Source organism: Poromitra crassiceps, assembly GCF_964638095.1.
Source record: "Poromitra crassiceps genome assembly, chromosome: 8".
Lineage (NCBI taxonomy): Eukaryota > Metazoa > Chordata > Actinopteri > Beryciformes > Melamphaidae > Poromitra > Poromitra crassiceps.
Genome location: NC_139629.1, coordinates 19,417,283 through 19,441,424, shown reverse-complemented (window position 1 = coordinate 19,441,424; position 24,142 = coordinate 19,417,283). Strand labels below are relative to the sequence as shown.

The window sequence follows — 24,142 nt, the reverse complement described above, 5'->3', positions numbered from 1 at the left end:
TGTCCGCAGACATGAGATACCAAGGAATGTGGTCTTCTCAGAACCCTCTCATACTCACTCATAGGATGTTGGCATTCTGGTCTTTGCCAGCTCATCACCTGGGGTGAGAAGCAAACAAACAGAGCATCAAGGCCCACAGACGTTCACTGAGTGATGACAGCACATACACATTCTTCTAAGCAAGTAAAACATAAAAAATAAAAAAACGATTAAAAAAAACAACAACCCCAACACCTGGCTATGTAAGGTGCTTTTCAAGCAAAGGGGTTTTCACCAGCTGGTGCCCAAAGCTCTTTGCCAATATATATAGTACCGGTACATCACACCTTAAACCAGAAGTATAAACTGAGGTTTTGATTGAACAAAGTGAGAATCCGTGATCTGCCATGGAAAGGAATAGAAATAGATTCATGATGATTTAGGCAAGATGCTATCATCTTTTTTCCTCTAGACCTCAAGAACCCTGAAGAAATGTGACCTTCTAAGGCACTTTATAATGTGGCTATAACACTTCATAACAGGGGGATGCAGTCATTTAGCAACTCAATACGGCATCATTTTGAATGTGAAGTCACGCTTATAGTAGTTATTCTGCACCCCTTTCTGAAGTGTTACAGCGCACTGCAAAATGAAATCCGTGAAAGCAACCTGAAGCAGCGTTCAACCTGGTCGGACCAGAGTTGAGAAACAAGGTGACACCATTGACTGTATAAAATATGGACACCTCAGCTCCCAAGTGAAGCCAAGACATCTCGATCGCCCCCTTGTGGCTGGCTGCAGGATAGGTCATACATCCCGTCCCCTCCATGTTAGCAGATGGGACATGAGGCAAAAAAAAAGGTAAAATAAATTTCCCACAAAGATGGTTTCTGTCATTTAGGTAGTTCTTATCACACTGATGTAGTATGTTCAAGTGCAATTTTTTCTGATACGTTTGTTTTTAATTAGTTATGATATAAAAAGGGCTGATTGACAGCTGTGACAGCCACTCTCAAACCTCTGTCAGAGGGCGGCACGGCTGAGGGGGCTTAGCCCGGCTCTACTGCAGACTCTGTCTCCAAATGATGTCACACAAGCAAGATGGCAGCTCGCTGAAACGATATATTTTGGCTTCATTTTTGCACAGCGGAAGGAAGTGGGAGGTTTGTCGTCCATATTAGATACAGCCAATGGGTGACATGGACAGTTCCCAAATAAACAACCAACAAATAGGAATGATCGACAGCAAGGGGACCATAAGGCTAAGCTGTAGGTTGACGGCAGGACAATCATAGGGTCATTAGTGGAACAGCTGTGTGTTAGCTGGTGTTAGCATGGCTGTGTAGAGTCCTGTGAAGGGACTGGGAGGAGGGCTGTGGCAGGAGGAGGGGCGGTGGGGGTGTAGGCTAACCAGCCAAAACATACTCACCTGGAACCTGAGTCTGACAGCTTATTGTGGACACTCCTGAGATCCCTGAGCATATATAGAGTATACGTCTATCAACTATTACTTTTCATTAATTCAACTCAACGCTACGAAAAGTGTTCCAGTGGCAAAACTTAGGGATAATATTAGGGCTGGGTCAAAAAAATCGATTCTCCGATTTTTAATCGATTTTTATTTTAACTCATTGAGTGCCAATGACGACTATAGTCGTCAATTCAAATAGTAACGTAGAGTGCCAATGACGACTAAAGTCGTCAATTGCGTTTTTTGACGGCGGGACGTGGATCAAAGCCTGATACATCTCCTGTAAAAATTTGGGGCATGTTGAATGTGTATAACCTATTTTACGGACCCATTAGGTGGCGACAGTGCTCTCCAGATTAGAGAAAGGTGAGGAAAAACAGCAGAAGAAGCCCTGTGATGAAACGGAAACCGCATCGGTATGCATCGATATGCATGAAGCATAACGTTAGCTGTGCCTGCAGCAGCCAATCTGCTCCCACAATTGAGCCCCTCCGTGTCCGCTGTGATAGCCCCTCCACATGATTAGTTGTGGAGTTGTTATTATTCTCAACTGGAAGCGCTGGGAGCTGGTGACAAATACACGCGGAACGCTGTGAAAAAGCTGGGTTTTCAGTGCAGAGCAAACGCAGCAGAGAGCCACCAGAGCCACCAGAGACACACCCACGGAGGAGGGGTTTGCAGTAGAGGGGGGTGGGGCACGCAGGGCAGCATACAACACCGACCCAGACAGACCCAGACAGCAGGCTCGATGCACAGATTGGCAAGCTAGAATATCTGATGCCCACCAGCAGTAAATCAAGACCAGCAAGAAAGTGTAGGGTCTGCGCACGCAGGGGCCAGCGTTGCTGGTTGCAGCTAAAAAATATTATTTTGCCAAACAAAATTCCTTTGTTTTCGCTGTTTTATTGAAGGAAATTATTTTTGAGGTGTCACTACATCAGAAAATATTAGCTTCAGAGTCAGTGATGTGCTTGAAATGCTTAATTTCACAAAAGGCTGATTATCTCAGCTTCTAATTTGAAACGTCTGTTTTTGCTGAAAACAACCTATCTTCTCTGGCTGATAACTAAAGAACGGAAAATGATATCAATAAACTTTTTTTTGCTGGTGATACAATAGAGTCTCATCGTTCTTTGGGCGTGTTCGGTGTTTACATAGTAATATAACACAATATTCTGTGGGCCTCGAGAAATCACTGAAAACGCTCTGAAAGGGCTGGCACTGGGAGCATCCGTCTTCCAAAAGTGGCTGGCACTCAATGAGTTAATCCTTGATTATCGATTCATATCGATATTTTTTTATTATTATTATTATTATTTTTTATTATTATTATTAAAAAATTTTTTTTAATAAACAGGCTAAAATATTATGCTGTGTGTGGTAGTTGAAACATAGTTTCAAGTTGACGTTTATTTATGTTTGTAGTTGAAACAAAAACAAATACTGTAGGCTACATGAATGGAAATGTTTGATCATTAATATCTACTTTTAGAAATTATATAGGCTGAAATCAAATCACTGTGCATAATTGTGAAAGTGTCTTTATTGACAGATGAAAAGGCTGTTATTTACCCTTTGTCACCACCTGGTGAGTAAATATATGTGTAACTAAAACCATTAAAATTGACAACAGGTCTGCAACTTTTCCCCCCCGTGTATCTACTTGGCTGCTTGGGAACCCCTGTGTTACATAACTGGACATGTAATTCAGGGTACAGATCAAAAAACATTTTGAAACATATTGAAATCGATCGAATCGGAATCGAATCGAATCGAAATTAATCGATTCGCAACCTTGTGAATCGGAATCGAATCGATTCTTGAAATTTGAACCAATACCCAGCTCTAGATAATATATATTTTTATTATTATAATTTTTTTTTAAGTTTGAGGCTATTACAGAAACACACACAAAAAACCAAGTCAAGTCATATAAGTTGTGGCAGATGAATCGTCAGTGCTAGTTCAGACCTATGCTAGCAGTCTCAGAGCTCAACGGAGCATGACGCATTCCTGGCTTCTAGGCATAATTGTGCTTGAAGCATTTCTCAAGCACTTGGGCAAGAAATCAAACGCACAAAACGGTGCCAGTTTGTAGAAGGGAAAAGATCATTTCTGACACGCAAAATATAAACAGGTAATTAAGCAATTAATCTTATTTGTACCTTAGGAGGGAAATATCCTTTCAAGCGCGCGCACACACACACACACACACACACACATATACTGTATATAGATAGAAAAGAGCTCTTATTGACTTTTTTCTTGGGATGTGTTGGTTTTGGCGACGTTTCTGGATTTTCCTTTTGAAAAGACAACCTCTTTAAAAGCCACCCGGGCCAAGAAAAACGTGGCTGAGAAGTTGTACAGGCAACCCCTTTACAGCCATCCAGTGTGGCACAGATACAAAGAGGTCAGAGGTCAGACAAGACAGAGAATCAAATACTCACTGGATTGGTTCCTCCTCATTTGTCCCTGAAAACAAAAACAGACGTTAATTAATCACAGCCAAGACAAGACACATCAGACCCACCATGATGTTTCTACTGCACTCCCCCAAACTCACTTAAAGGAACACGCCAAGAGTTTGGGAGACTCGCCTATTTGCTATCTTCCCCATAGCAAGACGAGAAGATCATCTAGATGATCTTCTCATCTAGACGATCTTCTGTGTCTGTGTGTGTGTGTGTGTGTGTGTGTGTGTGTGTGTGTGTGTAGTAGAAACATAGTGACCTGGCCCTCCCGCTAGTTAGCTTAGCACAATGAATGGTAGTCAATGGTACTGGCTACTGTAGCCTACCCATGTAAACATGAGCAAAGGCAAACCTAAGACAAAAGGTAACATTTATTTATGCTAAACTTGCGAAAATAAAAAAAACGTCTTAGTATTTCTCAGTTCTCAGTGACTTCAAGAAAAATAAGTTAAAGTAATACAAAAAATAACAATGAAAAAATCGATTCTTGGGAGTTGTGAATCGATTCAGACTCGTGGAAGATAAGAATTGCGATTCTTACATGTTTACATGAATCCATTTTTTGGGGAGACCCTTAGGGGACACCCTAAATGTTTTATACAAACTAAAAGCACATAGTTATTTGAAGTAGCACAGTGTTGCACTCTGCTTGGTTACAATGTTTTGGGAGGCTCAAAGTTCCACAATGTGTTCCTTTTTTTTAAACATTTCCACTTGGTTGACACCTTGAGCCTCAACGCCGTCTACAAAAACAATAGACTACGTACACACGCGGAACCACAATGCAAACAGCGGAAAATGAGTTACGCTGTAACTGACACTTTAAAAGGGCCGAAAACTATATTATTATTAACTATTCCCAGTGGCAGGAGAGGATTTTCCACTTCGGAGTTAAAAAGACAGTAAATCACTGGATTACTCTCGACTCGCGCATACCAGACGTTAAACCTAGGGTGAAAAATTTGGCGGTACAAAACCAAAGCATCCAACCCCATACGGCGATCAATCAGGGGACAACCCCCCTCCCCACTTTGCCAACCCCCCCCTCGCAGAGCCGTCCCGGGACATAAATCTGCAGTGTCATGCCGCCTATAACGTGAGATATGCACTTGCGGGGCCACCAACCCCTATGGAAACTTACAGCATGCATTTCAATAAAGGATTTCTTCGCACAAGGGGACTGGCTGGTGGGGAGAGAGGGGCAGGAAGAGGAAGAAAATGGGTTTAAGGAACACAGCTAAAGCGTTAAACCACCGTAGCGCTGTGAGGCCAGGCTTTAGTCCCACAGGCGCTAAGCGGCAAATGGGTTCAATTACGTCTCTTGCTGGCCACACACACACACGACTTCCACTGCTATTTCAATAAAGGAACAGTGCGGAGGAGAGGGGGAAGCCAACAGGAGGAGGAATGAAAAGACCGAAGAAGAAGAAAAAAAAACAGCACTTGGAAGGGGAAAAAAAGAAAAAGGGGAAAATGTCTCAATAATTCACACCAGATGATGCAACGTTCGTCATCACCTTGGATGCGTGTTTTAACTTCAGAACAATTCAGCCCATGACTTTTCTATCAACGTATAATATAGGAAAGCCGCCTATTCGGCTATTTGGATGAAAAAGTAACGCGGACAAACACTGGTCAATTCTTCTTTTTATTTTGTACTTTCAGGATGAGAAAATACTTGTGCGGGGTTAAGTCGACATCAACCCAAAGATCATTTGTAATGAACAAAGTCAAAGGTTCACGCTCGCAAAGAGAGAATGTTTTTCCTCCTAGATCTTTTTAATACAAAAAAACAAACACAAACAACAGATAAATTCTCTAAAAACAAACGAGTTTGAGTCTAGATTGATTTATACCCTTTAATAAATAAAAAAAGCTCATTCGTTCTCTTCTCGGGAGGAAAAAAACAACAATTCTACATACTCGGAAAACTCACCCCCATAAAGCATCAAGCAAATATCCCCAAATGAGTAATTTCCAAAACAAGTGGCCTCTAATCAAACCAATAGCGTGACCCCCCACCCCCCCCAAAAAAATATAAAATAAAAATAAAAATAAAATAAACAAAAGAAAAAGAGACAGAGGCGGAATCCAAAGAGTGAGAAGTAAAAAGCGGTGAGGAAGGGAGAGGCAGAGCCCGGGAAGATGGCGTGATGGGGCGTTTGATGTGCGGCCAGCCGGGCGGCGACACCGAGAGCGTGCCCTCCTTCAGCCGCTCCACGGCAACATTAACAACAACAACGGGCACACACACGACGCATGATGTTTGCACATGAGCGGTAGCGCTTTGAAACTTTAATGGCGAGGAGCTATTTCCACGCGGCGCGGGCGGAGACTGTGATTCAGAGATTGAGTGATGGCGCGGGACAGCGGAGCTGAATGAGGGGGGGGGGGGGGGGTCACGGCTCAGACCGGGGCTGTGCGTGACGCCTGCCCACGCCGCGCTCCCTTACGTGTCTACACTTTACACTGTACTCCATGCATGTAGTTGCACATGTGTCTCGCATAGTTTTGGTAGTTGTGGTGTTTTTGTCTTTGTTTGTTGTATTTCTTTATGTATTCCTCATTTTGTTTTTCATATTCCTTGCATGTCTGTGCTGCTGTGAGACTGACATTTTCCCACGGGGATAACTAAAGACAAGAGTGATCGTTCTGTCTGTCTGTCTGTCTGTCTGTCTATCTATGGAGAGCTCTGTGTGTGTGTGTGTGTGTGTGTGTGTGTGTGTGTGTGTGTGTGTGTGTGTGTGTGTGTGTGTTTATGATAACAGTAAGCGCCAAAGATGTCAGATAGAAAATAAATGTTTTTGAGATTGTTACTGTCACTTTTAAAGAAAAAAAATAAAATGAAAAAAAGAAAGAAAAAACGATCACAATCCTATTGCACAAGGAGCTGGAATCCAAGTAAAAATAAGTTTGCGCAAACCGGAATCTTACCAACTCAGAAGCCAAAATAAATTGCATATAGCACATAAATCTGTCCAGTGTAAATAGAGAAAAGCTTCAAGAAAGTGTGAGTAATGGCGTACGTCTGGGTGAGCGATAGCTGGGTTCAATGGCCTCCACATCAACTCTGAGGCAGGTTAGACACTCTGCTGTCGCCCCCTAGTGTTGGTGTTGGTGAGGCAGGCAGACAGCTGCAGCAGCAGCAGCAGCAGCAGGGCTGCAACAGGTCTGAGTCCAGACAGTGGCTGTGATGGTGTGTTTGGTGTATTGTGAGTAGGTCACATAGCCGTACCGAGGTGGAGAGCGGTGGCGAGAGGATGATGTTCCCGATGGACGCCTTGAGCTCATCGATGGTGGCTCGGTTCTGATGCGTGCCGTTGTTGGCCTGGACCGGCTTGATCTCCACGTGGAACTTCCTGGGTTCCTCCTCGTCCTCCGAGTCGCTGGACGAATAGAAGGAATTCTCTTTGGCATGTAAACCGCAGAGTTAAGGAGGGAACGGATTGGTTTGCATTTGGCCACAAGGGAACAGACATACAGAAGTACAGATGATGAGTGTGAAGAGAAAAGATACTGAAAAACCTTGATTTGTTACACGCTGATACAAAGACTGATCAACTGCTGAAGAAGTGAATGTAAGTAGCGTAAAGCCAAATTGAAAGGATATCATTTTCATTGCCTTCTGGTCTGATACAGAAACCCTCTGCATCAACTTGGGGAACATTCTGGAAAACAAACAAATAAATAAACAAAAACAGGATAACATAAACCTTTCCATTACATCAACACAAACAAAAATATGCATTTTATGTGCATCCTTTTTAGAGCGACTAAACATCGCTCTAAATGTATGCATCTCCCTTGAAAAGTTTGCACATGTTAGTGTGCTATAAAAAAGTTATTTCAAAATGCATTTACATTGATATTTTCTATCTAAAATGGAGGCAACAAATTCGTTCAAATTGCACAGGTACTGCTAGAGATGTATCATGTAAAATTATACAACTCCAACAACAACACAAACTTTGAACTGTTTAAATGACGATTGTTAACTGCTTTAAGGATAAACATTTTGTTAATCTGATGTTACTCAGACTTCATCTTTAGACTGTACTCTGCAACTTTCAAAAGTACTCTAATTATAGAGTATTGTAATCCAACTATTTGTCTTTCTTCCCAACAAGGCCAATCAGATCAATGCAATTGATCCTGATGGGATTTTAGTATGTGTATGTAGGACAAAAAAAGTGTACAATATGTAATTAATTTAAGGACGGACATTTATGGTTAATTTATGTTGTCCTATTTCTGAAGCTTGAGGATGAAGAAAGTGTCGCACACTCACTGCTCCATATGCAAAAAGCTTTTAATGAAATGACGTTTCGGCCTATGGCCTTCTTCAGATTTTCTATTTCTGAAGCTTCACATTACAACCTGTTATTATGGATGATAATGGGATCCGTTGGACTTGATAAAAAACAACTGAAACTCACTGACCATCATTCAGCCAATTCCAGTATTCCAGTATTACAGTGTTTGATGCTATCCTGCATATTTTGTTTTTAAGAGATATTTCTTACTTTCTACCAAATATGCCTACTTAGATAAATGGTGCATAAACGTGTGTGTGTGTGTGTGTGTGTGTGTGTGTGTGTGTGTGTGTGTGTGTGTGTGTGTGTGTGTGTGTGTGTGTGTGTGTGTGCGTGCGTGCGTGTGTGTGTGTTGGCTTGCTTACAGCGTTCTGGAAGTCTATGGCCCCGTAATATCCAGGGGGAGCTCCATTGGCAGTGTTCTACAACCACAGACAGAGAGAATATATGAATGAATGATGATGAATATACCAACAAACGAGGAAATGTAGAAATATTATTACAGTACAGAGTAAGTAGAATAAAATGTATGAGAAACTTTTCCACCTCCCTTTATTTGGAATTAAAGTAACACAAAGCTAGCATTTCTGAAATACAACAGTGTGAAGCTATGGTGTGTCTATGTCTCGCCATCCTTAGATTGCGTATGGGACCTGAGGAAGTGAATTCTCCATTCATTTCCCCATAGACTTTTTGTGTGTGGTGCAAATGAAAATGTCCTACGGTCTCCTGTGATTGTGAATATAGCTGAATCGCTTGGTTTTGACCAAGTAAAAGTCTCTATAAGGACTTTTCTAAACATCTATGGAAAAGTGAATGGGGAATGAAATGCCTTCGGTCCCATGCTGAACCCGGAAGAGGGCGTGACTCAGGCACTCTATAAAGAACGCTAATAAAAAAAAGTTGACTCACCGCAGCTTCAACTTCTGTAGATTCCCTGGAAGACAGAATGGGGAGTTGTTGATGAGAAGTTATTTAAAAGGCGTCGCGAAATGAAAGAAAGAGTGAAAGTGTTTGCTCACGTCGAGTCTGTGTCCTTGTCTTTCCTGCGGCCTGGGATGGCAAATGTTTTCCTTTTCCTGGGTTTGGCACCTTAGAACAAAAACAAAAGTACTTTTTTGTTGTTGCCGTAAAAATAAAAATAAATTCAGATTAAACCATATCCAAATGTAAACAATAACGGTTGCTGTAAACGGATAATACTGCACTTTAGTATACTTCGTAAAACATTACCTTCAGTTGCGATAGCTGCATTGCACTCCTCAAACTCAATGGGTCCTAATGAGACACAAAAAAAACTAATTTAGGTTAATTTGGCATGGAAAGGGTCAATGACCCAGTGCCACTACTGAGAATACTGTGAATGTACAATCACGCCATAATCACACACACACACACACACACACACACACACACACACACACACACACACACACACACACACACACACACACACACACACGCGCACACACACACACACACACACACGGTGTGCAGTCAGGCGTGCTGTAGGCCTACACAGCGCATACACAAACAGGGGTGGGTTGACCCCAGAGGGCAGACGGGGTCAATAGCAGAGTCAACTGTGTGTCTGGTGGCCGTCACCAAGATGTGACACTCCCTCCTGGGGATGCAAAAAAAAAGAAAAAAGAAAAAAAGAGGACACTACAGCAGCACAGAGAGTCTCCCTCACAGAGATACAGAGGAAAAAAGCCCCACCTGGCAACATGAATCACCGCACGCTCACCAACCAACCAATGACAACTCTGAATCAGAGCACCAACCAGCAGGTACACAGGACAGACACGCACAGCCACTAACCCTATTACAATACGACAAACAACAGCAAGATCACATACAGCCAAGTGCTTCAAACCACATGGACACATCTGCTTCTCTCTCTCTCTCTCTCTCTCTCTCTCTCTCTCTCTCTCTCTCTCTCTCTCTCTCTCTCTCTCTCTCTCTCTCTCTCTCTCTCTCTCTCTCTCTCTCTCTCTCTCTCTCTCTCTCTCTCTCTCTCTCTCTCTCTCTCTCTCTCTCTCTCTCTCTCTCTCTCTCTCTCTCTCTCTCTCACGCACAGGAATGGACAGCGGAAAAAAACAAAAAAAAACATAAAGATGATCAGGCACACGCATACGTATGCGACACACACTCTCTAGCCTGGACCAGACAGACACCAGACTGCAGAACGTCCTCTATTTCAAACCTACTGGAATGATAACAACAACAATCATTTGTTTAATAGATTGAATGGAAAATTACCAATGATGTATAACCTAAAGCATTGTATTTTTTTTTATGGATATATATATATATATCCAGAGATTATAAGAAAAACACTGGTATTACAGGTATTGCACCAAGGTAATTTTACATACAGGCTAGAGCGCCAGTGGTTCCACATATATACACGTGTGTATGTGTATATATATATATATACTGTATATACACACACGTGTGTATGTGTGTGCATATATATATATATATATATATATATATATATATATATATATACATATATACACACGTGTGTATGTGTATGCATATATATATATATATATATATATATATATATATATATATATATATATATATATATATATATATATATGTATGTATATGTATATGTGTGTATATATGTGTGTATATATGTGTGTGTGTGTGTGTGTGTGTGTGTGTGTATATATCTATCTATATCTATCTATATCTATATCGATATATATCTATATATATCTATATATATATATGTATATGTGTATATATATGTGTGTGTGTGTGTACATTATATATATATATACATATATTTATATATATATATATATATATATAATACAATGCTTTAGGTTATACATCATTCACATGGGGGAGAGAAAAGGCGAAAAACAACACAGTTCACACTTAATTTGATGTTCATCAATTATACAGATTTCCCTCGCAGGCGCTGCAGTCGGGATGTCACGCTTCACGTGTGTCTCCAGAAACATTTATGGAGCTTTTTCAATGGGCCGACATGCTCACACACACACACACACACACACACACACACACACACACACACACACACACACACACACACACACACACACACACACACACACACACACACACACACACACACACACACACACACAGAAACATGCTCACACACACTCACACTCTCACACACTCTCTCACACACACACACACACACACACACACACACACACACACACACACACACACACACACACACACACACACACACACACACACACACACACACACACACACACACTCTGAAAGCTGTGTGAAAAGCACAGGCAACACATGCCATGATTGTGCATGTCAATCAATGAAAGCCAGGAGGGGGGGCTGTTTTGCGAGTATGTAAGTGTAATATCTACTAAAGGGCATAGGATGTATCTATTCATATTTAATTTCGCCAACTATATTGCTGCTCAGCAGAAAACACCTTTTACAAATGGCCATTAATTTATTTTTTGTAACTAGATGGACTTGATAAATAGCAACATAGCTTGTGAGATGGGGAGAGAGAGAGAGAGAGAGAGAGAGAGGGAGAGAGAGAGAGATGGGGAGCTAGAGAGCCTCTGGCGATATTTTCAATGCACTAGCACACTCCTTGACCTGAAAAAAAAACAAAAGCTAATGATATTGTACTCAAAGTGTATACAGTAGCGGTGGGCTCTGGTGCGGCCTCCCGGGGGAAAGTGGGTCGGTCGCGAGCAGAACCTGACGCGTTGTGAAGCGCAGGGAAGCGGCGAGTCACGAGAGGCACGCATCACAACCAAGTGGAGTGGATAAAGACCCTACGCTACGCCCATGACCCACCTACTCTACTGTGCAAGATCAGGCCTCTTCACCGCCGGCAAACACACACACACACTGACAAGAGTGCTGTGTGTGTGTGTGTGTGTGTGTGTGTGTGTGTGTGTGTGTGTGTGTGTGTGTGTGTGTGTGTGTGTGTGTGTGTTAGCGCACGTTTCGCTCCAATCAAAACAACTAAAAACGTGACATGCTCATTCAAGAATTTTCCCTCGCGGGAGAAAGTGAGAGAGACAGACAGTATAATGTCATCCTCATTTGTGCTGACATAAAACAGCTCATTTACTAGGACTGGGCAATATATCGATATTATCTCAATATCGTGATATGAGACTAGATATCGCCTTAGATGTTGGATATTGTGATATGGCATACTGGAAGTGTTGTCTTCCTGGTTTTAAAGGCTGCATTACACTAAAGTGATGTCATCTTCTGAACCAGACTGTTGTAGCTGTTCTATTATTTGCCTTTTACCCACTTAGTCATTATATCCACATTACTGATGATTATTGATCAGAGATCTCATTGTGTAAATATGTTGTGAAAGCACCAGTAGTCAGGGAAGGAAACCCTGTGTTTGCATTTTATTTTGGTCTAGTGCTTGTGATGTCTCACATGTGGCTTTGACTTACAACTGAACATTTAGCCCACTTCGTACACAATGCATAAAATCATGGGAGCGATCTGCACTCAGTGGAGATCTGGGAGCCTACAGTGATCTACACTCAGTGAAGATCTACTGAGCCTACAGTGATCTGCACTCAGTGAAGATCTGGGAGCCTACAGTGATCTGCACTCAGTGAAGATCTGGGAGCCTACAGTGATCTGCACTCAGTGAAGATCTACTGAGCCTACAGTGATCTACACTCAGTGAAGATCTACTGAGCCTACAGTGATCTACACTCAGTGAAGATCCGGGAGCCTACAGTGATCTGCACTCAGTGAAGATCTACTGAGCCTACAGTGATCTGCACTCAGCGAAGATCTACTGAGCCTACAGTGATCTGCACTCAGTGAAGATCTGGGAGCCTACAGTGATCTGCACTCAGTGAAGATCTGGGAGCCTACAGTGATCTACACTCAGTGAAGATCTACTGAGCCTACAGTGATCTGCACTCAGTGAAGATCTGGGAGCCTACAGTGATCTGCACTCAGTGAAGATCTACTGAGCCTACAGTGATCTGCACTCAGCGAAGATCTACTGAGCCTACAGTGATCTGCACTCAGTGAAGATCTGGGAGCCTACAGTGATCTACACTCAGTGAAGATCTGGGAGCCTACAGTGATCTACACTCAGTGAAGATCTACTGAGCCTACAGTGATCTGCACTCAGTGAAGATCTGGGAGCCTACAGTGATCTGCACTCAGTGAAGATCTACTGAGCCTACAGTGATCTGCACTCAGTGAAGATCTGGGGAGCCTACAGTGATCTGCACTCAGTGGAGATCTGGGAGCCTACAGTGATCTGCACTCAGTGGAGATCTGGGAGCCTACAGTGATCTGCACTCAGTGAAGATCTGGGGAGCCTACAGTGATCTACACTCAGTGAAGATCTACTGAGCCTACAGTGATCTGCACTCAGTGAAGATCTGGGAGCCTACAGTGATCTGCACTCAGTGAAGATCTGGGAGCCTACAGTGATCTACACTCAGTGAAGATCTACTGAGCCTACAGTGATCTGCACTCAGTGAAGATCTGGGAGCCTACAGTGATCTACACTCAGTGAAGATCTACTGAGCCTACAGTGATCTACACTCAGTGAAGATCTGGGAGCCTACAGTGATCTGCACTCAGTGAAGATCTGGGAGCCTACAGTGATCTGCACTCAGTGGAGATCTGGGAGCCTACAGTGATCTGCACTCAGTGAAGATCTGGGGAGCCTACAGTGATCTACACTCAGTGAAGATCTACTGAGCCTACAGTGATCTGCACTCAGTGAAGATCTGGGAGCCTACAGTGATCTACACTCAGTGAAGATCTACTGAGCCTACAGTGATCTACACTCAGTGAAGATCTACTGAGCCTACAGTGATCTGCACTCAGTGGAGATCTGGGGAGCCTACAGTGATCTATACTCAGTGAAGATCTACTGAGCCTACAGTGATCTGCACTCAGTGGAGATCTGGGGAGCCTACAGTGATCTGCACTCAGTGAAGATCTGGGAGCCTACAGTGATCTGCACTCAGTGAAGATCTGGGGAGCCTACAGTGATCTATACTCAGTGAAGATCTGGGGAGCCTAAAGTGATCTGCACTCAGTGAAGATCTGGGGAGCCTAAAGTGATCTATACTCAGTGGAGATCTGGGGAGCCTACAGTGATCTATACTCAGTGAAGATCTACTGAGCCTACAGTGATCTGCACTCAGTGAAGATCTGGGGAGCCTACAGTGATCTGCACTCAGTGGAGATCTACTGAGCCTACAGTGATCTGCACTCAGTGGAGATCTGGGAGCCTACAGTGATCTGCACTCAGTGAAGATCTGGGGAGCCTACAGTGATCTATACTCAGTGGAGATCTGGGAGCCTACAGTGATCTGCACTCAGTGAAGATCTGGGGAGCCTACAGTGATCTATACTCAGTGAAGATCTGGGGAGCCTACAGTGATCTGCACTCAGTGAAGATCTACTGAGCGTATGGTGACTCGGTCCAGCCTCTGGGATGTCTAACAAAAGCTTCTGGGAAGCTGAAGCAGAGCGGGAAGCCCTTGCAGCCAGCATCCCACTATTGCATCTGACAATATTTACGCACACCACCAGCTACAGAAAGAAGAAGAGAGGGAAAAAAAAAAAACAGCAGACACGCCACTCCTACCTAAATGTGGGGGCCGGCATTAGGAAGTGTTTATAAAGGTCTCATAAACAGACAGACGACGTTGTTTATACAGGGGAAGATGTTTCCTTTCTCTGGGCTCTCTGTGAGGGAAGCATGCAAGTCACGCATGAGCGCACAATGGCTTTTTAAATTGCATATGCTTCACATGGCACTGGGTAGTGGGAGTGGGGCGGGCAGGGCAGGGGAGGGGAGGGGGGCTTTGCGTGTCTGGCCCGTCGCCAGTTGACAGCTCAGCTGGATATCGGTGAACACTCCGACCCCCCCCCCCCCATCCCTCCCCCCTCTCCCCCTCTCCCCCGCCTTGCAGCGTGTCACTTTGGGATTGTTTCCTCAATAGAAAGTTTATTCAACCTCTCTCTCTAAAGGCAGCGGACCGAGCCATCCGTTCAGATATCTCATCAGGGGACGGACTAGGTGATTTTTGTGACAGGCCCGGGGCTGCTGTGCAAAGCCCTAACGAACAGCTTGATACCAGAGGAATTCTCTAACCGCTTTTTTTTTTTCTTTTTTTTCCCTCAATTAATTCTGCTGTCCAAACAAATGAAGGCCACCACTCGTCTGGACACAGGGGTCGCCGTGTGTGTACACACAAACACGGTGGAGGCGGACCCTTCGTGTTCGCCACCTGACGTAATGCGCCGCAAGTGCAGGGAACACGGAAATAACCGGATTAGAGCTGCAACGATTAGTCAATGAATCGATTAGTCGATTGGCGGAAATTAATCGCCAACTATCTTTTATAAACGATTAATCGTTTAGACCAATATAAAAAATAAAAAATAAAATCTCATTCCAGACCTTTGAGGATGTCATCTTGCACTTTGAGGAAAAAGTGATTGACATCTCTCACCATTTTGAGAAATTTGATAGACCAAACGACTACCGTAATTGATTGATTACCCGAGAAAATTATCTACAGATGAATCAATAATGAAAATAATCATTAGCTGCAGGCAGCCCTAAACTAGATATTTACAACAGAGATCACTGTTTAGCATGAAACAGAGTTCACAGGTTAATTCATTTGCAGCAGAGAAAAAGTTAGAAGTATACGAAAAACAAACTTCAGAATTATTACGAGAGTCACTAATATGCATAAGAGCGCTGAATGAGCATTGCGTGCATGAGTGTGTGTGTGTGTGTGTGTGAGTGAGTGAGTGAGTGTGTGAGAGAGAGAGAGTGTGTGTGTGTGTGTGTGTGTGTGTGTGGTGTGTGTGTGTGTGTGTGTGTGTGTGTGTGTGTGTGTGTGTGTTAGGGGTTGGGGTTGGGGGGGTGGGGTGAAGGAGCCTAGGGAGTTTTCCTCTGATTATTGTGGCATGGCAACGTTTACACAAGAGTCATTGTTGAGCCCTGACCTCCTGGTCAGGTTGGTTCTGCCTGCTTAGTCCACAAGCAGCGCAAAGCCCCCCGTGTGTCACATGCTTACTGGAATGCCAAGCCTGCCTACCTTTACAGCAGATTACCATGATTGACTCTGATAGCCCCGCCCCCCCCCCCCCTCCCCATCTCTAATTGCCCCTCTCTACACCCCTCCCCACTAGGAAGGATGGGGCAGAAGAAGGCGTGTCCCGCTGACCACTCGTTCGAGCGTGCGACCACTCACCTGGTCTCTCTTTCCCCGTCCCTTTGCTCTCGGCCAGCTTCTGTATTAGGCTCTCCACCGAGGTGTTCTCCATGTTCCTCACAAACTCATTCTGGACCTACGGAATCCAAAGCAGTGTCAGAATATCAACTCAAATCCAGCCTGATGTTTGGTTCACTTACAGTGGCCGAGTCGTGTAACTTGGGCTCAGTGGATTTCGGTAAGTCAGTGTTAAGCAGTGCTTCGTTTGTGACGGATCCAATTGTCTTAATTTGCATATGAAGACGGGTGATTATTATATATATATATATCAGAAAGTAGCAACAAGCACATAGTAATCACATCGCATGAGTGAGCTGCTGTGCAGAGTGTGTCATGGTAAACTTCAGACATTGTGATGGCTAAAAGACAGTCGAACTTGTCCATATGTCCGCTGTGTGGACTATTTTTGGAAAATTACACAAAGTAAGCATGTGTGTGCAATGTGCACGTGCGTGTACTGTTCTCTGCTGGGACAATAACATCTAAATTCATATTTGCATAGATTAAAACAGAAATGTTTTAGGAGTGTGAACCTGGAAATCCCACAGTTAAATATGTGGGCAAATTGCACATGTTATGTTGAGTGTCCAGAAATAATCGGTAATATAATTGGTTGATGTATGACCATTTAGGTACGACCCTGACACGTTACGGTTTTATGTAAGGGATAATGTATATTGAGGCGGTGATTACGGGGGAAATAATGACCGACAGGTGATGATTGAGCCCGACGCGCAGCGGAGGGCTCAATCATCACCTGTCGGTCATTATTTCCCAGTAATCACCGCCTCAATATACATTATCCCGCTTAGAACACGGCCTACAACTAAATCATTCAATAATCTGACAAAAATAATTATTCAAATAGATTTTTTAATAGCGTTTTCAACGACAAAGCGGTTTCATTCGTAATTGGCACACAAGACACCACAGCTGCAACTGGTTGGCCTAATTAGTAGTGTTTGCTGACAAAAAGCTCTTATCAACTGATTAATCCAGGTGTGGCAGAGCAGCGGTCGGTTGTCGAGAAATAATGACAGGTGAATATTGTTGATTGACCAATCAGAATCGAGTATTCAAGAGAGCCGCGTTCTAATGTATAATAATTACAACTGCACAATTGTTATACTTATATAAATATGAATGCATAACTACCCAAGCCAAAATTTGTCTGGTAAATTGTTGAAGCCATTGCAGTTTCCTTGAAGCCAAGTAGATGGGCATTTTGATACTGTGCACACTACAGTGCAGTTACATCTTTAGTCCACTACTTGGAGGTTTGTAAAAACCCATCTTTTTAGACAAAATGAGCATTATGCAGCTTATGCAACAATAGTGTTATACCCAAGTAGTCGGAGCTTGAAGGTCATAGGTCACACTCTGTGTTAACCAATATTGAGACTGTCTGCTTCACTCTGTAACACTGTCTGCTTCGCTCTGTAACATTGTCTGCTTCGCTCTGTAACACTGTCTGCTTCACTCTGTAACACTGTCTGCTTCGCTCTGTAACATTGTCTGCTTCGCTCTGTAACACTGTCTGCTTCACTCTGTAACACTGTCTGCTTCGCTCTGTAACACTGTCTGCTTCACTCTGTAACTCTGTAACACTGTCTGCTTCACTCTGTAACACTGTCTGCTTCACTCTGTAACACTGTCTGCTTCACTCTGTAACACTGTCTGCTTCGCCCTTGGCTGTTATCCCCCCCCCCCCTTCCCCGATTGCCCTGCGGAGACATACTTTGCTACCATTCCATTGTGTTAGTTTGAATTGTTTTTGTTGGCAGTGCGGTGCGACCCCGCAATGCCCTTTGGGCAGTATCAAAGGAAGGATAGTGGATTTGTTTGCTTGTTTGTTTTGGATGTGCATGTATGCTTGTGTGTTTACTGAGGGGGAAGTGGGAGGGATGTATAGGCGTGGGGGGGGGGGGGGGGGGGGTGCTGCTGCTGGGGGAGAAACCATTTAGATGTGCGTGATATATATCTCCCAAACACACACGCATACACACACATATGGGCCTCCCCCCGGGCCCCTGTGGCGAGGTGGAGTGCATTAGCCTTCTGTGCCCTGGCAGGAGACACTGGAGGTGGGGAGGGGTGACGGGGGTGTGTGTGTGTGTGTGTGTGTGTGTGTGTGGGGGGAGGGGTTGAGAACACTCCACTCCAGCAGCACACGCGATCTGTCAGGTGCTGCTGGCTGTGCCACGGCGGAGGGAAGTGATGTCATCAACCTGCGTGCCCCGCTTGAATCTCTCTCTCTCTCATGCACCACATGCTCTCTCTCTCTCATGCACCACATGTACACATACACAAACCTCACACCCCCCCCCCCACCCACACACACACCCCCCACCCCCCCGCATGCTCGAAACACGCATCTATCCGCCTTCCAGGGCAACTGGCTCACACACCAAACGCTCGCTCGCTCGTGAAAACACGCACACCGACAGACACACCTGCCCTCCTGCACACGATACAGCGACTTATTTCAAGTAAAACACACAAGTGTTTCTTAGGCCTTGGCCACACTGATCCGTGGTGTCTGTCCGTGTGCGTTCATTTCTCTGTTCACTTCCATTCATTTTCAATGACAGCTGTCCGACTGTCCGTGGAGCACTCAGAAGCGTACGTATCCAGAAAATTTGCATACGTTTTGATGGACAGAAAGTTGAAGAGGGATGAACTTTTTCTGGATGGACGTATCGGATGGTCGGATGGTCGGATAGTCACTGTCCGTTTAGCCAATCAGAGTCGAGGTCTCGAGAGGAGGCATTCCGAGATTTGTTTCAACTTTTCAAAGAAGATGGCGGCCGAGGCGGTGAAGGAGGCTATAATTAATGCTGTGTACACCATCCCGCTGTTGTACAACGTGATAGTCAGTGTCACCGTCTGATTTCACCATCTAATCTGGTCATTCGGTGGCATTTTATTGCCATATAAGTAACGTAGCGCACAGAGCTAACAGCTAGCTGACACCAGCTTTCTTCTTCTCTCGGTTTATAGGCGGGTCGCTGACACCTTCAAGGTGCTTACCGCCACCTGCTGTAGAAGTAGGTTACTTGCAAATGCAACTGACATAAATCTATCCGTCTATCCTTTCTGTCCATTTTATGAAGGCTCAGTGTGGCCAAGGCCTTAAAGTCGAGCTGAACCCAAAAATGACTTTTATTTTATTTTGCATACCTGGGTATGCAGTGCACCTATTTAATAATGTATGCCAAAAAAAAATCACACAAATCTAATTTCTTTAGTTCTTCACACTTTTTCACATCAAAAGTTCATTTTTCAAGATTTAATTCATAACAGTAATCTACAGTTTGCTGACGTCACCTAGTACTATCAAATTTCTACCCCATTTCAACCAATCATATCACGACATGGCAGCTGTCAATCAAATCTTCATTTCAGGATAATTTTCTCTTCCAAATGAAGGGGAAAATGGCGCCTAGTGCCTGTCATCTGGCAGAATTTCTAGCCCATAAACTAACTACTAACTTGACCAATTATGCAAACTAAATCAAACGGTAATGTCTAAGAATGCAAAGAAATGTAACTGGCTCGTTAAAAGTCGCATTCCAGGAATATTATTTAATGCAATGGCGATAATGGCGCGCGCCTCGCCACCTCACAGAGAGCCTGGTTGTCAGGGGTCGCACCTCGGAGATTCCAGGCCGACGGTCGACGAAGGCAGCTGGCTTCACTGAGCTCCACTCAGCCACTAACCTCGCGTCAGCAGGCTCTTCCCGAGGAGAGCGCCACAACATGCTGAATCCCACTCGATTTGGAGGCGGAACACGCCAGGATTGGCCAAAGCCCAATCCAGTCCCCAGAATTGTAAAATAAAATCATCTACATACTATGACCCGCCTCTCAACCTGTGATCTCAGACAAGTTATGTTTTCAGTCTGAAACGGACTGCAACGCACGCGACGAACTGGTTCAGTTCGACTTTAAATCTTTAAAATCGACTTACTACTATTAGTAGAGCTGGGAAATGGAGAGTGCCACAACATTTTCATACACTGCACATCACTATGTGATATTAGCTGTAACTGTCTGTGAGGATGATTATAATTTATTTGTTTTCAATCTGATTTGTTTGGCCAAAGTTGAAGTGATAATCTGAGTTTTTGTTTTTCTTGATTTTGGCGACACCTTTGGTGATAAGTGGTCATTGCTTTGGTGTTTGTGCTGCATTTCCCAGCGATCACTTTCTAACAGTGATAGTGAAAAGGCTACATGAGCTATCGCTAAACTTATTAAACCAAGCTAAAAAGTTTGCCGCCATTCAAAATGAGCTGTGATGGGAATGGGAACTGATGGGAATAGCGTCACCTGTCTTACTCTAGCTGGAGTGAGTGGTCACCTGTCTTGGTCTAGCTGGAGTGAGTGGTCACCTGTCTTACTCTAGCTGGAGTGAGTGGTCACCTGTCTTGCTCTAGCTGGAGTGAGTGGTCACCTGTCTTACTCTAGCTGGAGTGAGTGGTCACCTGTCTTGCTCTAGCTGGAGTGAGTGGTCACCTGTCTTACTCTAGCTGGAGTGAGTGGTCACCTGTCTTACTCTAGCTGGAGTGAGTGGTCACCTGTCTTACTCTAGCTGGAGTGAGTGGTCACCTGTCTTACTCTAGCTGGAGTGAGTGGTCACCTGTCTTACTCTAGCTGGAGTGAGTGGTCACCTGTCTTGCTCTAGCTGGAGTGAGTGGTCACCTGTCTTACTCTAGCTGGAGTGAGTGGTCACCTGTCTTACTCTAGCTGGAGTGAGTGGTCACCTGTCTTACTCTAGCTGGAGTGAGTGGTCACCTGTCTTACTCTAGCTGGAGTGAGTGGTCACCTGTCTTGGTCTAGCTGGAGTGAGTGGTCATCTGTCTTACTCTAGCTGGAGTGAGTGGTCACCTGTCTTACTCTAGCTGGAGTGAGTGGTCACCTGTCTTACTCTAGCTGGAGTGAGTGGTCACCTGTCTTGGTCTAGCTGGAGTGAGTGGTCACCTGTCTTACTCTAGCTGGAGTGAGTGGTCATCTGTCTTACTCTAGCTGGAGTGAGTGGTCACCTGTCTTACTCTAGCTGGAGTGAGTGGTCACCTGTCTTACTCTAGCTGGAGTGAGTGGTCACCTGTCTTGGTCTAGCTGGAGTGAGTGGTCATCTGTCTTACTCTAGCTGGAGTGAGTGGTCACCTGTCTTACTCTAGCTGGAGTGAGTGGTCACCTGTCTTACTCTAGCTGGAGTGAGTGGTCACCTGTCTTGCTCTAGCTGGAGTGAGTGGTCACCTGTCTTACTCTAGCTGGAGTGAGTGGTCATCTGTCTTACTCTAGCTGGAGTGAGTGGTCACCTGTCTTACTCTAGCTGGAGTGAGTGGTCACCTGTCTTACTCTAGCTGGAGTGAGTGGTCACCTGTCTTGCTCTAGCTGGAGTGAGTGGTCACCTGTCTTGGTCTAGCTGGAGTGAGTGGTCACCTGTCTTGCTCTAGCTGGAGTGAGTGGTCACCTGTCTTACTCTAGCTGGAGTGAGTGGTCACCTGTCTTACTCTAGCTGGAGTGAGTGGTCACCTGTCTTACTCTAGCTGGAGTGAGTGGTCACCTGTCTTGGTCTAGCTGGAGTGAGTGGTCACCTGTCTTGCTCTAGCTGGAGTGAGTGGTCACCTGTCTTACTCTAGCTGGAGTGAGTGGTCACCTGTCTTACTCTAGCTGGAGTGAGTGGTCACCTGTCTCTGGGGCTGTGTTTTAATTAGGCTCAGCGACAGGCAGCAGCACGGCTGGGCTCCTGCTCGGCAGCACAGGATAACTGTGGGACTGGATCACCTGCGGTGGCCTGTCTCTCTGCATTCCTTTCCACGGACTGACTGCACGGAGACGCTCTCACAATGGAGCCGCGTCGCCCTCTGTGGACAGTGACGGCACTGCAGCGGCAGCGGCCTAGAGCAGCCCCCACACACATCAATGGGAAATGGAGCAGTGGAGTCTGGATAAGACCTGCGTGTTCTGCGTGGCGCGCTGGTAAAGTACGAGTGCTGAACAAATAAATGAAAAGAAATCTCTGGCTAACTCTAAACAACAGAGAGACTGATATAGCAGCAGTGAATGGGGTTTGAGCCTTTTCCCAATGAGACTTAAAAAGCCATTTTCCACGCCATAAACAAGCACGTCCACAAACAAACAGGCCTCCTTTAAAGGCACTTTAAAGATCCCAGACGCCGTGCTCGCTCGTCTGTGGCCGTGCTGAAGGTGTTTTCGATCAGCCGAGAAGCGAGTTTTGATCAGGTTTTAATCGCTCGGCATAAAAGGCTGAATGGAGCAACTTCCTGCTTCTCAGTTAAATGATTAGAGAGATCAAAGGCTACACTAATTCATATGACACACAGTGAACCCGATGGGCAGAGCGTCAGGATAACAAGACACCCGCCCCGCCCACAGGAATGTGTGTTTGAGAGCGCGCGGGCGTGTGTGTGGGCGTGTGTGTGTGTCTGTTTGCACGCACGTGTATGTGTGTGTGTGCACTCACCTCTCCTATTTGAATGTGCGTCTCGTCGACCGACTGCGAGTATGACTGAATGATCTCCTTCATGTGGAGAATGTGGTTTTCTTCAATGTCCTGAAATTTCTGCAACACAAAAGGGAAAGAAGGGATGTCACGGCAGTGGTCCTCACAACGTGGGCTCCGGGGACCACCGGGGGGCTCCTGGGGGGAGCGCCCCGGGGGGGGCGGGGGCTCCTGGAGGGAGTGCCCGGGGGCTCCTGGAGGGAGTGCCCGGGGGGCTCCTGGAGGGAGCGCCCTGGGAGGGGGGGCAGGGGCTCCTGGAGGGAGTGCCCGGGGGGCTCCTGGAGGGAGTGCCTGGGGGCTCCTGGAGGGAGCGCCCCGGGGGGGGCGGGGGCTCCTGGAGGGAGTGCCCGGGGGGCTCCTGGAGGGAGTGCCCGGGGGGCTCCTGGAGGGAGTGCCCGGGGGCTCCTGGAGGGAGTGCCCGGGGGGCTCCTGGAGGGAGTGCCCGGGGGCTCCTGGAGGGAGTGCCTGGGGGGCTCCTGGAGGGAGTGCCCGGGGGGCTCCTGGAGGGAGTGCCCGGGGTGCCCCAGAAAATTGACGAGTCGTTAAACTTAAGCGTTATTCCGGTGACAAGAAGTTAACCCAATTAGAGAATGTAGGAGAATGACTGATCATAGTTTCACTGGTATCGCTCTACACACAGTTGTGGAATTGTGGACAAAATCATATCTGCCAAAAAAAAACGATATTCTCGTATTTGGTTCTGAGAGACAAGATCTCATCCAATGGGGGTCTGTGGCTCTAATGTGGACTACGTTAAGGGTCCTCCATATGAAAAAGGCTGAGAATCACTGTGTGACGCGACATTCGCTCGGGAATAAAAAATTAACGGCCAATAAATCAGAGGCGGTTTTGTCAGTCTGGTTAAATGTGTCTGTGAGAAGAGAGATGAGCTGAGAACAGAATGCACTGGAGGAAACTGGGCTTCCTCATTCTGTCGCGCCGCTTCCCATGTGTCGCCTCTATTTGGGTGGTCTGGGAGTCAAGGCACACACGCACACACACAGACACGCGCGCACACACACACGCACGCAGGCACGCGCGCACACACACACACACACACACACACACACACACACACACACAGCACAAGATGT

General features: G+C 45.3%; 1 protein-coding gene across 3 annotated transcripts in view; it reads right to left on the bottom strand.

Annotated features, from left to right (window-relative positions):
* The window catches only part of fcho2 (FCH and mu domain containing endocytic adaptor 2), an 89,460-nt gene that overhangs the window by 28,727 nt on the left and 36,591 nt on the right, over positions 1-24,142 (bottom strand). For all 3 annotated transcript variants that reach the window (XM_083641337.1, XM_083641335.1, XM_083641336.1), the window contains exons 7-16: positions 23,010-23,108; positions 16,496-16,592; positions 9,471-9,515; positions 9,260-9,329; positions 9,150-9,174; positions 8,603-8,659; positions 7,535-7,592; positions 7,160-7,341; positions 3,901-3,925; positions 59-98 (exon numbers count right to left, since the gene is read on the bottom strand). In XM_083641337.1, the coding sequence (XP_083497463.1) occupies positions 59-98; positions 3,901-3,925; positions 7,160-7,341; positions 7,535-7,592; positions 8,603-8,659; positions 9,150-9,174; positions 9,260-9,329; positions 9,471-9,515; positions 16,496-16,592; positions 23,010-23,108 (698 nt within the window). The remainder of the gene's footprint in view (positions 1-58; positions 99-3,900; positions 3,926-7,159; positions 7,342-7,534; positions 7,593-8,602; positions 8,660-9,149; positions 9,175-9,259; positions 9,330-9,470; positions 9,516-16,495; positions 16,593-23,009; positions 23,109-24,142) is intronic.